At 43.3% G+C, this 16,474-nt stretch overlaps 1 protein-coding gene across 3 annotated transcripts in view; it reads right to left on the bottom strand.

Moving 5' to 3' along the window:
• Positions 1 to 8,926, bottom strand: part of LOC101160143 (Golgi apparatus protein 1) — a 55,349-nt gene extending 46,423 nt beyond the window's left edge. For 2 of the 3 annotated variants that reach the window (XM_023951386.1, XM_023951393.1), the window contains exons 1-4: positions 8,610 to 8,925; positions 2,279 to 2,308; positions 800 to 886; positions 504 to 719 (exon numbers count right to left, since the gene is read on the bottom strand). In XM_023951386.1, coding sequence (XP_023807154.1) covers positions 504 to 719; positions 800 to 886; positions 2,279 to 2,308; positions 8,610 to 8,906 — 630 coding nt within the window. In that variant the 5' untranslated portion in view covers positions 8,907 to 8,925. Of the gene's footprint in view, positions 1 to 503; positions 720 to 799; positions 887 to 2,278; positions 2,309 to 8,609 lie in introns of all 3 variants that reach the window. The other variant, XM_023951391.1, reaches the window with a different exon arrangement.
• Positions 8,927 to 16,474: the final 7,548 nt, after the last annotated feature.

Raw genomic sequence — 16,474 nt, 5'->3', positions numbered from 1 at the left:
CTTTCAGTCTCTTACCTGTTAAAGGGATTTACTGAAAAAGAACAGGTGTGGCAGTCAGGGTCTGGGTCTGGGTCTGGGTCTGGCGCCAGCTTTGGGGCCAGACACCTTTTCACGCAGGGACATGTAAGGTTAACCACCGACGAAGTGTGCATTATCTGACCTAAACGCACGATAAGTAGATTTTAATTCATCTTTCCTCACCACCTTGTTGATCTTTGTCTCATCTTTAAATTGTTACAGTATTTAGTGTGACCAGCATTTAGATAACTAATTAGTGTTTCACTTTGTCACCCCACTATACATGTGCACTGATGACTGACCCCCCAGGTGAGAGATGACTTTTTAACTTGGTATCAGATCATCTTCATGTACATAAAAAATACTTTTGCAATAATAATTCCAAAGAATAAAAATATGCTCTTACAGCAGTCACAAAAGTGTTAGTTTGCTTTTCTTTGGATGAAGAACATAAGTCCACCTCTCACTCCTTTTCCTGCCCCCACCTTCTGCCCCACATTGATGCTTCCGCAGTGCAGCAGGTTGATGTCCTCCTTGCATTTGTCCATGAATCCACAGATGAGTCTGTAGTCACTGAAGACGATGCTGGTCATCTTGGTGACATACTGGTTACACTGGTACTCGCTGATGTTGCCACGGTGATCCACCAGGCAAGATACAAGGTAGCCCCTCCCTCTTTCTTCGTCGTTGCACTCCTTTATCTGCAGGTGCATTGGGGGGGAGGAGTCAAACAGAGCCACCAAGGTGAAACCATAAAGGGAAGTGAGGAAGGACGACCGACCTCTGCAATGGTGCTCTTGCAGACCTCCAAGGCCACAGACTCAAACTTAGGGTCGGTGGTCAGGTTGAGTTTGTAGCTCCACAGAAGCTAAACACGGGAAGGAAGAACACATACGTGACCCTTCACCAAGCACAGACGTGATTCTCTGCTGCCCACATCCTCAACAACAGGCCGACGTGTTGGACTGCTTTGTAACACGGGTCTGGACGGACCGGGTAGAACTCAGCAGCCGATGCAGGAGCAGAAGTTCCAGCATGAACACGCTGATGTACGGTCCAATCAGGAGCAGCTTCAACTCAAAAACAGGGTTGTACATTTGAATGAAAAAAAGGAAAATCTGAAAGCAGCGTCAAACTAGAATGTAATATTGAAGATTTAAGAAATGAATTGTACATTTGTACAAAAATAATAAAAAATTTAAACTTAAAACTGTAATTAGGATAAAATAATGTTTGCTTGCAGCTGTTTTTATGTTTTCAACTTTAGTTTCTTTGTCTGTTGTCCATCAGTTTCATTTCCTACAGTTTTCATTTTCAGAGTTGAGCCTAATTTCTTTGGGCTCAGTGGTGATGATGTCATTTCCTCTCCAGAACCACGTCTGTTGTTGGCCCCGCCTCTGTCATCCCTCCGCTGGGAGAACATCATCATCACCACTGGACGTCCCATCTAGACTATCCTCACCTGTTACTATCCTCACCTATTATTATCCTCACCCATCATTCCTCACCCTCACCTATTATTATCCTTACCTGCCATTGTGGGACAAAAGAGTTAGTTAATTATTATCATTATTAAGCGGCAAAAAATGAAAGAGAAACAGGAAAATAATGGGTTTTATGATTTATAGCTTAAAATATATATATATATATATATATATATATATATATATATATATATATATATATATATATATATATATATATATATATATCGACATAGACAGATGTATATCTATATGCTTATTAAAATGCATTTAAATAAGCATATAAATATGCTCCATAGCATTTAACCAATGACCAACCATTGACGCCGTTTGTGGTTCAGAGTTGAGATCTTATGTCAACACAAGTGTTCAGTGTTGTTAGTGTTTGAGGAAACAGCGTGTGCACGTGAGCTCATGTTTGTCTTTCAGTGGAAAGTGTTCACTACATGTTTGTGGTTTTGTTCGGTCTGACTGCAAAGATGACAGATGTAATGTCATTAAACATGTCTCCAAGTAGGACTTTCACTCAAAACGTTGAGTAACAAATAAATAATGAATGATTAATCACTGCTAATTAATTGCCTCTACAGGGCAGTTTTAGATGAGGTTTGGGCAGGAAGGCGTGATTATCTGGCAATGACAAAGGTTTAGGAGTCAGACATTATTGAAAACACAGATGCAGCCTAAACAGTATTTAGATTATGACATACAGACAGAGAAAACTTCTCATTTGAACTCTAAACATGCGTGTTTGGACTTGGTGGGGAAGTACTTACATGGTTGCAGTCGGGGGCAAGCTCCATGTGCTGCAGGAAGAGGAGAGAGAACGGTCAACTCTTCCATGGTAGGAAGACCATCTCTGAGGCTGAAGCCCCCCCACACTCATTCATTCAAGCAGGGAAACTGGTACATTTCCCACTGCAGCTTTTTCATGTCAAAACAACAAACCAACTATATAAAGAGGATTTCTAATTCAAAGTCAGGTTTTGCAGAACCTATGGAGGATGTTTACATGGATTATTTCAATAAAAATGAAGAAATGTGACTTTAATTTATTTGACTGTTGTTCATCTCCTTCAGACACCAGAACCTTCTGCACTAATGTTACTTTCTTGTCAGACTCCGTCTCTCTGTTCTGAGTTTTTGGTTATTTCAGGGATTCAAGCTACAGATTTTTCCTTTTTATCAGGGCATAAACTCTGCCAGCCTCCCTGCTGCTGGGAAAAGTGGTTCCTGCATGTTTCTAACAAATTGCATGAAATCGCACTTGTAGGGTTTATTGTAAAAAAAAACATTTAAAGAATTCAAATCTACAAAAATCTATTGAATGATTACAACCAAGAAAAAACGTCTTTTGGACATCGAGAACCTACAACCACAGGGAACACATTCCAAACCCAGCCAATCAATCAAACTGGTGACCTGTTCAGGACGAGCATCACCTTCATGGCTGGCTGGTTAGGGTTAGCTGGCAGGTTAGGGTTAGCTGGCAGGTTAGGGTTAGCTGGCTGGTTAAGGTTAGCTGGCTGGTTAGGGTTAGCTGGCAGGTTAGGGTTAGCTGGCAGGTTAGGGTTAGCTGGCTGGTTAGGGTTAGCTGGCTGGTTAGGGTTAGCTGGCAGGTTAGGGTTAGCTGGCAGGTTAGGGTTAGCTGGCAGGTTAGGGTTAGCTGGCTGGTTAGGGTTAGCTGGCTGGTTAGGGTTAGCTGGCAGGTTAGGGTTAGCTGGCTGGTTAGGGTTAGCTGGCAGGTTAGGGTTAGCTGGCTGGTTAGGGTTAGCTGGCTGGTTAGGGTTAGCTGGCAGGTTAGGGTTAGCTGGCTGGTTAGGGTTAGCTGGCAGGTTAGGGTTAGCTGGCTGGTTAGGGTTAGCTGGCTGGTTAGGGTTAGCTGGCAGGTTAGGGTTAGCTGGCTGGTTAGGGTTAGCTGGCTGGTTAGGGTTAGCTGGCTGGTTAGGGTTAGCTGGCAGGTTAGGGTTAGCTGGCTGGTTAGGGTTAGCTGGCAGGTTAGGGTTAGCTGGCTGGTTAGGGGTTAGCTGGCTGGTTAGGGTTAGCTGGCAGGTTAGGGTTAGCTGGCTGGTTAGGGTTAGCTGGCAGGTTAGGGTTAGCTGGCAGGTTAGGGTTAGCTGGCTGGTTAGGGTTAGCTGGCAGGTTAGGGTTAGCTGGCTGGTTAGGGTTAGCTGGCGGGTTAGGGTTAGCTGGCGGGTTAGGGATTAGCTGGCGGGTTAGGGTTAGCTGGCGGGTTAGGGTTAGCTGGCGGGTTAGGGTTAGCTGGCGGGTTAGGGTTAGCTGGCGGGTTAGGGTTAGCTGGCGGGTTAGGGTTAGTTGGCAGGTTAGGGTTAGCTGGCTGGTTAGGGTTAGCTGGCTGGTTAGGGTTAGCTGGCTGGTTAGGGTTAGCTGGCGGGTTAGGGTTAGCTGGCGGGTTAGATGGATGGATTTACAGTGATTGTTATGTTTAAACGTATCTGCTGTCATATTAGTCTTTTCACTTTGTCGTATTCATTTGCCACCGGTCCGCATTGACTGACACTGAGCTGGTGGAGAAGAATAAAACCGCATGTGGACCGCTGAGGTTCCCATTGAGGTTTTTGTTAAAGCGATCACAAGACTGACCATCTCTGCACGCCGGTCTGTGTTACGCTCCCTTTAACACGTTTGAGCACAAAGCAGAGTGAACACAGCAGGCGGTACATCATACCTCCGGGTCTGATGTGAAACTGTTCAAGTAAATGAGAACATCCAACATTTCAAAAACTTGACTATAGTTAATGATTAAGGTAAGTCTAAGAGAGCTCCTCTGGCTTAAACCCAAGGGACAAATCCATTCATCTGCAGATTTAACTGTCAATCATAAACTGGGAAGCAGCCAAGTATCACAAGACTTCCTGCTGAACTCAGTTCTGATCTTTGGAACAAGAACGTGTGCAAATGTTTACGAGCAAAATGAGCTGCTGGTCTACAGACAGGAAAAGAGTCAAAGAACATTTGCAGGTGAGCAGGAATCCGGAAAAACCCAGAGGGGCGTCCTCATCCACGGCACAGCGAGGTCCTCCATCCCACAACCAGTTCAAAATCCCTGCAGCAGCGGCTCTGGTAACTGTGCTGCTTTCACAGTGGGGATAAAAATACTGTGGGACACACAGCTTCCAAATAACAACTACATTTACTTTTAGTTTGTCACCAAACAGAACCATAAAACTTTATTGATTTTAGATTTGAACTATTCTGTTTGCTGGTTAGTCTGGAGTGTAACACTAACAGTTTCTATAAAACCACCTGACAGCAAACTGTCCCTAATGCCATATCGTTACAGTGAATTACAGTCTAGTTTTTCTTGTCCAAGAATAATTCCCTTACCAGCTTCCCTTAAAACAGGGGGGGGGTCGAACTCCTGGCCTTGAGGACCAGGAACCTCCATGGTTTCCAATGAACCTGCCACTGAAGCTGCTCATTGGCTAAACACAACACACCTGATCCAGGTAATCAGCAGCAGGTAGGAATGGTTTTTTACAAGAGCCAGCAGGATGTTGGCCCATGAGGCCTTGAGTTTGACATCCCATAATGCACAGTAGACCCTCCATAACAGTTCAGAGCCTGGTTTGAGCTTTTACACTCACTACGGACACATCCTTCTATCATCTCCAAAATGAATCCAACAACAAAAACTGTGTTCAATCCCGCCTGACTCAGCCCATTACCAAGCTTTGATGAGACCGTATACTGGCTGAGGAACACTGATGTAAAGCCATGTGGGTAGCAGTGTTTGTGTACACTAAAGTCTAGGTCGGGGGTCGGCAACCCGCGGCTCTTTAGCGCTGCCCTAGTGGCTCCCTGGAGCACTTTCAAAAATGTTTGAAAATGTAAAAAGATGGGGGAGAGAAATATAATTTTGGTTTTAATATGATTACTGAAGGAGGAAAAACAAGACACAAACATTATCAACGTTTTCCAATGCTGTAAGAATGAGTAGAAAAAACTGTAACGTCAAGCAGGTACGTCACTTGCAAATAGCCAAAAGGGAGTCAAGCTGTCTGGAAGCTGAGCTGTCAATCAATTGAATGCGCTGAAGAAATGTTCGTGTCCCAAACACGTCACGTCTCCAAACAGTTTCAGAAAAGAGCAGGCAGAAGCTTAGCTCAGAGTGTAATATTGTTTCTGGCATTAGACGCCCCTTTACTTAACCCTTGTTCTATCTTAGATGACCCCCCCCCCTTCCATTGAGGTGTTCTCCCTACCATGACAAAGGTGGATAAAGGTGGAAAGATTTCATGTAATCCATGGACACCAGTGAAGATCACAAATCATTGAAGAAAAAAGGTTCAGAGCACTGTCTAGTGGGTCTAAATGACCCCACTCCCAACGTTGAAGTGCCTAGGATAGAACAAGGGTTACAACACGCATCACATCGAACATTGCACAGGTGTCATCAACCTCTCTCCCTTCCACACTCATGGTGCAACAAAAAGAAACAAACATAAGAGGAAGAATAAACTAAGGTGGAACAACAAAACTGCCATTTAAAAAGAAATGTGGGCAAACAGAAACGCTCATGCTGATCCCTAATTAGATCAAGAGACCGCATCCCACAATCCCCTGCTGCTAACAGACCTAAAATGCACATGACCGCCACTACAATATGACTTTTTTTTAACTTTATTGTACAAAACGAAAGTACAATACAAAACACAAATTTACAAATTAAACTTCAGATATGCCAGGGGAGCATTCTTCTGTTTGAATCCTCAAAATAAAAATGACATCAAAAATCGGATTTCTTTATTACATTTCTTTAATTTTATCAAAGCAATGAAATTGATATAGTAACGACCTGGGGGTTAGCCCCTCCTTCAGCCCCTAAGGCTCATGGGAAGTGGGGAGTTTCGAGGTAGAACCTTGAGTGAGAGTGATGTGAACTGAAGTGGCATCCATGCTGTTTTGGCTGTTTAAGGGCTTGGACTAACGGGCTTGATGCTGAAAAGGAATTTTGGTGCACTTCCTGATTGTGTCTGTTTGAGTCTATCCGGGATCGTGTGGTGTTTGGTACGCAGACAGCGCTTCAATAAAGCCACTGCACAAATAGTTTGGCGTTATCTTCCCCGCTAAAGTGACGTCCCAGCTGGGTCGTTCCAATATAGTAATAAAGTCAAACAACAGAGCAGTCACGTGATGCGTCGTTCTCCCAGAATGCACTGCAGGGAAAATAAACATTTAATCATTTATAATGCTCATTATGTGCTTGAAGCAACTTAGTCATTTTGATAGCAGGATAATATAGATACACAATGCATGTGTTGCCTTCATTATAAGGCTTAAATAGGGCTTTTAATATTTTGCAGCTCCAGACATATTTGTTTTGTGCTTTTTTTCGTCCAATTTGGCTCTTTCAACATTTTGGGTTGCCGACCCCTACCATACCCTGTATGGAGGTATACATCCGCTAAGCCTTAGGAAGCGAAAAGACGTCATGTGTTTTGAGAAAACAACAGCTCCAGATGGGCAGATGTGAACACCAAGTTTCTAATCCTACCCAAAGACCCAAAACAGTTTGACCATTTTATTCATCAATTAAGTCAACAGAGAACCGATTCTAGTTCACAAAAACAACCGGGCCAAGAGGCAGGACAAAGGGCATGAGAACAACAGCAAAGCAACATTTAACCAACAATGATCGCAAAAAGGACAGTGGTGACAGAGTAAGAAAAGACACCCATTGGATTCTGATGGGGGAAATAAAGCCTTCATTGGGACCCTGTCCTGACATATACCCATCCTGTTTCACATCAACTTTGACCAGCATCCCTGTGAAAGGATCTCCTCCAAAAGATGCTGCCCCCGCCATGTCTCACAATAGGGATAGTGTGCCGCGGGGGGTGTGCAGTGTTAGTTTTCCATCCTTTGACTGCACAAGAGAACTGGACTGAGTAACCGCTCCCCTCTAGCCTTCCAAACAGGACGTTTCCAGCTTTATCCAGTCCTTCCAGGACTCCATGATGCTGGTAGTAGTTCACCGACATTCTCTATCAAACGTCAGAGAACGGCTCGATTTATGACGAGGTGTCTACTATCAGAAATGAATGCAGAGATGTGAACCGCACAATCCATCCATTTCTGATAATGGACACCTCCCAGGACTTATGGCCCTTCGAGGTGTTTAAACATGTAGATAAGCTAATTCTTCTCTAAGAGTTCTGGTCCATCGCCTGTTGTTCACCCTTCACCATCACCATATTTTAGGAGTTTTTCTCATTGAGAAGGAGGGTCAAAGGGCAGAAATGCCCGATTCAGTTTAGCCTGTTTTCCTATTGAATTCTATGATTTTATGTTTACTTTACAATTACCATACGAAGCCCATTGAGACGACTGTTGTTGTGATTTGGGGCCATTTAAATAAAATTGAATTAAAAATTGAATGGTCACTTATGAAAGAAATAAGAAATATATTATATGTGATTTAATATTAGATCACTTTGATCTGAAATATCCACTATTAACTCTGATTATTAAGTGTGGATAAATAAACCTTTTCTTTCATTGTTTAATGGAAAAAAAAAATCTTTTTAAAAAACAGTTTTTCCAGAGGACCATAGCAATAATAAAGAACATCATGGATATTTGACCAGAACGCGTCCATTATCAGCCAATCAGAATGGAGAATTCCCCGGGACCATGGAGTAAATAAACACATGTGGACCATGTTAGGGGTCCACCAGTCCCCAGGACCCCTGACTTCCAGATGGACCTCCAGGATTTCAGGTTGATGTTACTGTGACAAACAATTGGTTTTAGAAAAATCCATCTGGAATAAAGAACAACTGCTGCAAGTTTTACTCTAGTAATTTATGACAAAGTACACTAACCTACCTAAAATATTACAGATTCAACAATGTCTTTAGGTTGTCGTTTCTATCATTAACAGCCTTCCTACGGTAAATGTGGTTGTTTTGAAGCGGTTTCCTGGTCTTCTCGTCACGCATCAGCCGCTGCCTGACCGGCCTCGGGTCACCCACCCCAGCAGGTGGGGATGGGCAGCCGGCGGCGGCACCCCGCTGACTGACCGCCGTTGAGGCTCTGCCCGCCCGCACGGACGCAGCCCTCGGTCCGCCGCTGGCCGCTTACCTCTCTGCGGTCCTGCAGGCACTCCAGCACGGCCAGGTTGTTGGTCCATGTGTGCTTCGGACAGAGGCGGGACAGGTCCTCCCGACAGGCCTCCTCCTCCGCCAGCTTCCAGCCGCTCGCCCGTCGAGGCTGGGCGGCCGCTTCCTCCTTGGCTGGCAGGTCGACGGTTCTGACCGCCGGCGGGTTCGGCGGTTCGGCCGGTCCGCTGGACACTTTAAACCCGCGAACGGCGACACAGCTGTACAGACAAGCAGACAGCAGCAGCAGCGGCAGCGGGGGGCGACCGTGTGCCGCCATCTTCACAGAGCTGTCGGGATGCAGATGAGCGGCATCATTTCCGGTCAGCCGTCGGTGTCAAAATAAGATCTCGACTCTGACATGAGGAACCTGCGCCTGTCAGGATCCTTGGTGCAGAAGCTCGCTGGTTCGATACCCGGCTCTGGCATTTTTCACAAAAATATCTTTTTTGTTATTGTGCTGTTTTCACTTTATTTATGGTCAACTTAGAGAATTTCTTTATTATTGTTTTTTTTCTTGCCAATTATTACCCTTTAAGTTTCATTTTCATTCAGTAATCTAGCATGCAACCCTGCATTTTCATTTTCCTCTGGAAATCCTTGTTTCATTTTTATTGCACTCGGTTTTTGTTTAAGTTCTCCCTCTTAAATAGATGAGAGAGGCCTGTAATTTCCATTATAGGTAAACCTCAACTATGAGAGACAAAAAGAGAAAAAAATCCAGAAAATCACATTGTCTGATTTTTAAAGAATTTATTTGTAAATTATGGTGGAAAATAAGTATTTGGTCAAAAACTACAGTTCATCTCAATACTCATGACAGAAGTCAAACGTTTTCTGTAAGTCTTCACCTTCGACTCCTTAAACATAAACTGGACAATCGCTTTTAACCTCACCCATAGAAAATGCCTCGCTTCCGATTCCAACCAAATTAAGTCAATTCAGTCTCCATTTTTCTGCGATATGTCCTTCGCCCTGTTGGAACCTGATGTCCTCAGTAAGCCATGATTGGCCCATCAGTATTTCTATGGCAACCAATCCCTCCAATCAGGAGTGAACACGTTACAAGCCCACACCCCTACCACTGAAAGCGGGCTCTGGACAATCTGTCAATCAAACACTTTGAACGTTTGGTGCAAGGCCACCTACTTTTGAGTCATCTTATTGGTCACTTTATAACTTGAGTAATTTGCTCTACAGCAAAAAATCATTACAAAATAGGATTAGCAAGAACATGTTAAAAAAAGATAGAGCAAGAATGGTTACTGGCAAACACAATGACTGATTAATATCTGTTTATTTCTCAATAGGACTCTGGAATTTTGGCTTTTTGGGACCAACAGGTACTTCCTGTTAAGAACGCCAGAGGGATGGGTTGTTCAGTCCAGTTCTTATTTTACTGTTAATGGGCTTCACATAGTCTCACATAGATCTCCAGAACCTCTACCATGTTCTGTCCATCTGATGTCCTCATTCCTGATCCATCCTGGTCCCTCCCAAAGAAAACCTTAGCATCTTCATATCTGCTTCCTGTCTTCCTCAGTGTCTCTGGGTCCAACAACATGGCTGCTGTCACCACACTTTTCCACACATTTCCTTTCATTTCAGCTGAAACTCTTCTATCACACCTGACACTTTTCTCCACCCATTCCAACCTGCCTGGACTCGCGTCTTCCCTTCTTTTCCACCCTTTTGATTACTTTGGACTGTTGAACCTAGATACCTCAAATCCTCCTTCTTCATCTCTTCTTCCTGTAACCTCACTCTTCCTCTTGGGTTCTTCTCATTCACACAGATGTACTCGTCTTACTGCCGCTAACCTTCATTCCTCTCCTTTCCAGGACAAATCTCCACCTCTCTAGCTTCACCTCCACCTGTTCTCTGCTCTCTCTACAAATCACAGTATCGTCTGCAAACATCATAGTTCATGGTGGTTCCTGTCTAACCTCATCTGTCAGCCTGTTCATCACCATTGCAAACAGGAAGTGGCTCACAGCTGATCCCTGATGTAATCTCACCTCAACCTTTTGGTTAAAGAATAACTTTATTGTCCTTCTACGTCATACACTGAAATTGAGAGCAGTGCTGTCCTCTTCTGGTGCATTTGTAAAGAAAAATGAAAAATAAAATAAAATAAATAAACAAAATCAAATAAATTAATCAGACACACACATTCATACGTCCAGCCGATTAATGGCTCCTAATATTGTTCAAAGAAGTTAAAAATTGTCTTTTATAAGGCATTCAAAATCTAGCAGCATTTAAAACTGTGATGGCCCTTGGATAAAAAATGTTTTTTGGTCTATTTGTCCTTGATTTAATTGTTCTGTATCTTCAGCCTGAAGGCCCCAGTGGAAACAGAGAATGTCTGGGGTGGAATGAATCCTATAAAATGTTTTCAGCTTTTTTGAGGCATTGGGAGCTGTACAGTTCTTCCAGAGATGGGAGAAGGCGACCGATAATCCTCTGGGCTGTGGAGGTGACCCTCTCGATTGCTTTCCTGTCCGCCGCTGTGCAGCTGGAAAACCAGGCACAAACACAGCATGTTAAAATGTTCTCAATGGAGCAGCGGTAGAAGGACGTCAGCCGTTTCTCGCCCAGGTTGTTCTTTGAAAGTCTAAGGAAGTAAATTCTTCTGGGCCTTCTTCACCAGAGCAGTGGTGTTTGCGCTCCAGGTCAGGTCCTGCTGGATGGTAATGACCAGAAATTTGAAGGCAGCCACCCTGTTCACACAGTCCCCGCCGATGTACAACGACTGAATATGTATTTTTTTGTCTCCTGTAATCCATTACCAGTTCCTTGGTCTTGTTAGTGTTTAGACCCAGGTTGTTGTCCCCACACCAGACACCTCGCCCCGATAGGTGGACTCATGCCCCTGGAGATGAGCCCCAACATAGTGGTGAGGGTCTTTTCCTGGTTTCTGTCAGTCTGAGTCCTTCTGTTCTTTCTGCAGATTCTGGATCAGCAGTGAATGAACAACCAGAGGCAGAGCCACCAGTTGAATCAATAAAAAAGTTTGCCATTGCTTTACGTATGTGATTAATAATGTTGTTTCTAAGAGATGTAAATATCTGATGGTCACATGAAGTTTTGTTTTTTAGGGCTTTCTCTAAATTGTTTTGAGACTCTTTTCTTTGAAAAATGAGCCAGTGTGCCATTAATCATTCGTATAAGGAGATTTGAGCTTTCTTCAATGTTATTGTTTTCAATTTTATTTGTCCAATTGAGATGTTCAAGATGGACATTTCATGGACATTTTTACCTATAAAAGTGAAGGGTATCCCTCTGTCTGATCTGGTTGAACGTTGATTCCTAATTTTACTTACACAGAAAAAAAAATTGTGATCAGAGAGACCAGAAAGGAAGTTAAATGTCTTGGTAATTCTATCAGGTTTATTAGTAAAAATTGAATCAACTGTAGTTTTAGACAAAGTTGTTACTCTCGTTAGACCATTTATGATCTGTGTCAATGTCTGTTTATCAACAAGCTGTTTCAATTTCTTCCAGTCTGGTTTATTGTCCCACGGGATGTTGAGATCACCCATAACAATAATCTCTCTTGAGGAATTACAGTGATTTAAAATAGACTCCGCGCCAAGGACTCAAAAAGATGTCCTTGGCAGAGGTAGGCCTATTCAAGATTCAAGATATTTATTTGTCTTTGTCAGTGCAACAACGAAAATACGCTCGGAGCATCAACAACAGCCACTCAGTTCAATTCACCAAAAAAATAACCAATAAATAAATAAATAACCAAAGTGCAGCATCAGTACAAAAGGAAACACAGAAAAGACTTAACATGAAAAGAAATATAGATAAGTAAATAAGACATTAAATAATACATTCAGTGTACACAAGATCTTAAGTTATTGGCAGCAATGCAAAGTCCAGTTTTCACAGTGTGCTCAGATAAGGAGGTGGGGGGTGGGGGCAGTTGCTAGGAGGGACTGTTCAGCAGCCGTACAGCCTGTGGATAAAAGCTGTTGCTCAGTCTGGTTATTTTGGCCTTAATAGACCTGCACCTCCTTCCTGAGGGCAGCAGATGGAAGAAGTGGTGGGCTGGATGGTGCTGGTCATGCAGGATGTTGTGGACTCTCTTAGACAGCTGGTGGTGTAGAGGCTACTCATCTCTGGGAGAGTGGTCCCAATGATTTTCCCAGCTGTTTTCACCACCCGTTGGAGTCTTTGCTGATCCGCTTTTGTGCAGCTGTGAAACCACACTAGGAACCCAAATGTCAGAACTCTGCTGATGGCACAGTTGTAGAAGTTCACCATCAGCTGCCTGGAGATTTTTGCCGCCTTTAGTTTCCTCAGGTAGTACAAGCGTTGTTGGGCCTTGCCCACCACTGAGGCAGTGTGTGGACCCCATGATAGGTCCTCCGTCATTGTGACCCCCAGAAATTTAAGACTGGTCACCCTCTCCACCATCTCCGTGCCAAGAAGGCGACGCTGCAGCGAGACTGAAGGAGAACAGGAAGTTGGAGTTGTCCTTAACATTCAATTTAATAATTATGCCTCTCCCCCTAAGTACCCTAAGTATGCTCTATGATATTACATCTTTTATAATTATTTTAATGTTTTGTAATGTATGTAGCCTTTTTTAATCAGTTGGTATTTTAAATTATTTTAATTGATCATTTAACTACAAAAACCCATCAGGATACATGTCCCATAATGCATTGTTTTGTAGTCTGTACGGCAGCTTTCAGTCAGTTCAGTACTAAATTTGCAGCTCCTTTCGCTCAGGTTGGGGTCTTGCTTCCGCCCCTTTCTGGTGATATTTTTGTTTTGATTGACAGGTGATGTTAGAGCAAAAACAAAAATTTGTCTCACACCAGGTGATCTGTGCAGCGTTGCGTCCATCTGGGTGATCTCAAATTATTGTGCATCTTGGCTGCACGCATTTGGTGTCGCCAACATGAATTTCCATCCCCTAATGTTTACATACATTTAAGTATTGTTTGAAACTGTGAAATGACCAAAAGGTTACAACGGTAATCACTTGTTACTAAAAACTTTTTTTTATTCTAAATTTATGGTATTTTTTTGCTATTTGTACTGTCATGACAGCGATGCTGCTGTCAGTTTACCTTCTTGTTGCATCTTCAAAAGTGCAGAATAAAATGTGACACTGAATGTGAAACAGCACATTGTAATTTTTGCATCTATAATTAAAGTATTTATTTACTTTATTTATTTATTTTATTTACTGTATTTATAATACAGTGGAAATTAGTAGATCTGGTTAGAATGTTGATTTACGGTCTGCGCCCCTAAATTTTCTGGTTGTGCCCCTAAAATTTTCAGTTAGGGGCCACAGTGCTCCTAGTGAAAAAAGTTAGTCTGGAGCCCTGAGGATGTTCTGACCACATGTTTAAAAGTCTGAACTCAAGGAACTTTTCTTTGTCTCCAGACAAGCTGCATGGGATTCGGAATGTAACCTCTTGCATATTGCAGGCCTTGGTTTTGGACACCCAGATCGATCTGTTTTTATTCTGTTTTTAGAAATATTGTTAGGGAATAAATTTGTTAAACTTAATCCGGTGGAATCCCGTGGTTTTCTCCTTCTCGACTTTTTTGAACATGCAACAAGGAAAGTAATCTCAAAGCGACAGATATTTTCCTACAATATGTATCCAGTGAAGGTGGTATTGCAGCTTTGAAGTGTTTTATGACCAGTTTTTCCAGGCACTTTGCAGGGATGGAAGTGAGCGCCACGGGTTTGTAGTCATATAGACATGTGACCCTCGATTGCTTAGGTGGCTTAGGAATGGGGGTTATTGTAGCAGATTTGAAGCTGGTGGGGACCCATGCTGTGGAGAGCGACAAGTTGAAGATGGTGATAAAGATGTCAGTCAGCTCCGCTGCACAGTCCTTCAGCACCCGGCCCAGTACACCATCTGGCCCGGCTGCTTTCCTGGTGATGTTTTTGAAAACACACCTCACCTCGTGTGTGCTCAGGACTGGGGGGGTGTCGGTAGAGTGAGGGGGGGGGGGGGGTGTCTTTGTTTTCTCTGTAAAAACAGGCATAGAAGAGGTTTAAGTCCTCAGCCGGTGTAGGAGAGTCCACTGGGGGTGGTGGTGATTTCCTCTTATGGTCCGTAATTCCCCTTATGCCCTCCCAGACCTGTCTGTGGTTTGTGGCGGAGTCAAAGCTGACTTCAATGCGCCTCTTGTGTTGTTGTTTAGCAGTGTTGATGCCTTTCCTTAAAGCAGTCCTGGCTTTGCTGTATGCTTCCTTATCCCCACCTTTGAGTGCGCGGTTCCTTGCTCGAATCAGTTGTTGTACTCCATTTGTCATCCAAGGTTGTTGATTTGGAAACACAAAAAGCTGTCTCCAGTTTGTAACTTTATCCACACAGAAACAGATATAATCCAAAACAGTGGAGGTGTAATTATCCAGAGTTTCACCGGTGACTGTGCCCTGCTCTCTGAATACATCCCAATCTGTGTGGTGGAAACAGTCCCGAAGAATAGGAACAGCATCACGTTGCCATGTTCTTAGTGTTTTTGTTGTCTTTTTCACCTTTTTGATTATGGGTGTATAAACTGGATGTAACAGAAGAGAAAGGTGGTCATATTGTCCGAGGTGAGGATAAACCTGGGCTTTGTATGCTTTTGCTATGTTACTGTACACCTGGTCCAGTGTCTTGTCTCCTCTGGTAGCACATTTCACATTATGGTGGAATTTATGAAGGACTGATTTTAAGTCAGCATTATTAAAGTCCCCAGCTGCAATAAGAATACAGTCTGGATGTGATACTAGGCCGTTGTTGATGCTGCTGTGTAGCTGTGCTAGCGCTAGCTTAGCATTAGCGTCCGGTGGAATATACACAGCACAGATGTAAACAGCAGAGAATTCCCTCGGGAGGTAAAACGATCAACATTTTAGTAGCAGGAGTTCCACCTCCGGGCTACACAGCTTATCCACTACGGTGAGGTTGGTGCACCAAGAGTTGTTTGTGTAGATGCATAGCCCTCCGCTCTTCTTACCCGACTCCGCAGTCCTGTTGGCCAGGTAGGCGGTGCGGCCCTCCAGCTCTATAGCCGTGTCCGGGATGGTGCTGTCCAGCCACGTTTCTGAGAGAATCATGCAGCAGCAGTCGTTAAAAGTCCTTTGTGCAGCTGTCAACAGTCGGATCTCATCCATCTTATTCCGGATTGATCGCACATTGGTATCTTTTATGTACCCCCCTTTCTGTTTCTCTGTCTTTTCTGAACAATTTGAATCCTGGAATATTATTGGCTGCTGTGGGTGAGGTCAAAGTCAGCCAACTTTCAGATGTTCCTCACATGTAAATATTGGAGTCACTTAGCAGATGTTCAATTTGCTCACTTTTATTAACATTACTGCAAATATTGATGTGTTCAAGTAGAATTTCTTTTGACCTGGAAAATCATATAACTTTTGCATTATTTTATTTAGTGTTTGGAAAAATAGCATTTTCCGTTGTTTTTGTATTACAGGATTGAGAATCTTTGCAGTTGAGAAAAGAGTTTTTGCAAATGCTGTTGACAATTAACTTATGAAACAATGTTAATTTGGGTTAAACACTGTTAATTGTGGTATACCTTTGTCAGATAGTTGTGTCCTGGGGAGCTGAGGTGAGAGCCCACTTAGCTGTAGCTGATAAGGGAACCTGTTTAGCTGGGGTGATAGCCAAGCCAGATGTTAGAGACAGACTGGTTAGCTGTATTCCACGCAAGTCTGTGCTCAGAACAGGTCCAGGATCTATGTCAATATCATCAGCCAAAATAAGTTTCATCCAAAGATTAATAACCCCCTGGAGGGGGGTGGTTCTTGATTTTATTTGTTCATGTTTACCTGGGGGTGGCCTTGCAAACAGA

This window comes from Oryzias latipes, chromosome 3, assembly GCF_002234675.1.
Source record: "Oryzias latipes chromosome 3, ASM223467v1".
Classification (NCBI taxonomy): domain Eukaryota; kingdom Metazoa; phylum Chordata; class Actinopteri; order Beloniformes; family Adrianichthyidae; genus Oryzias; species Oryzias latipes.
The sequence above is the reverse complement of the archived record's forward strand: the minus strand, read 5'-3'. Positions and strand labels throughout refer to the sequence as shown.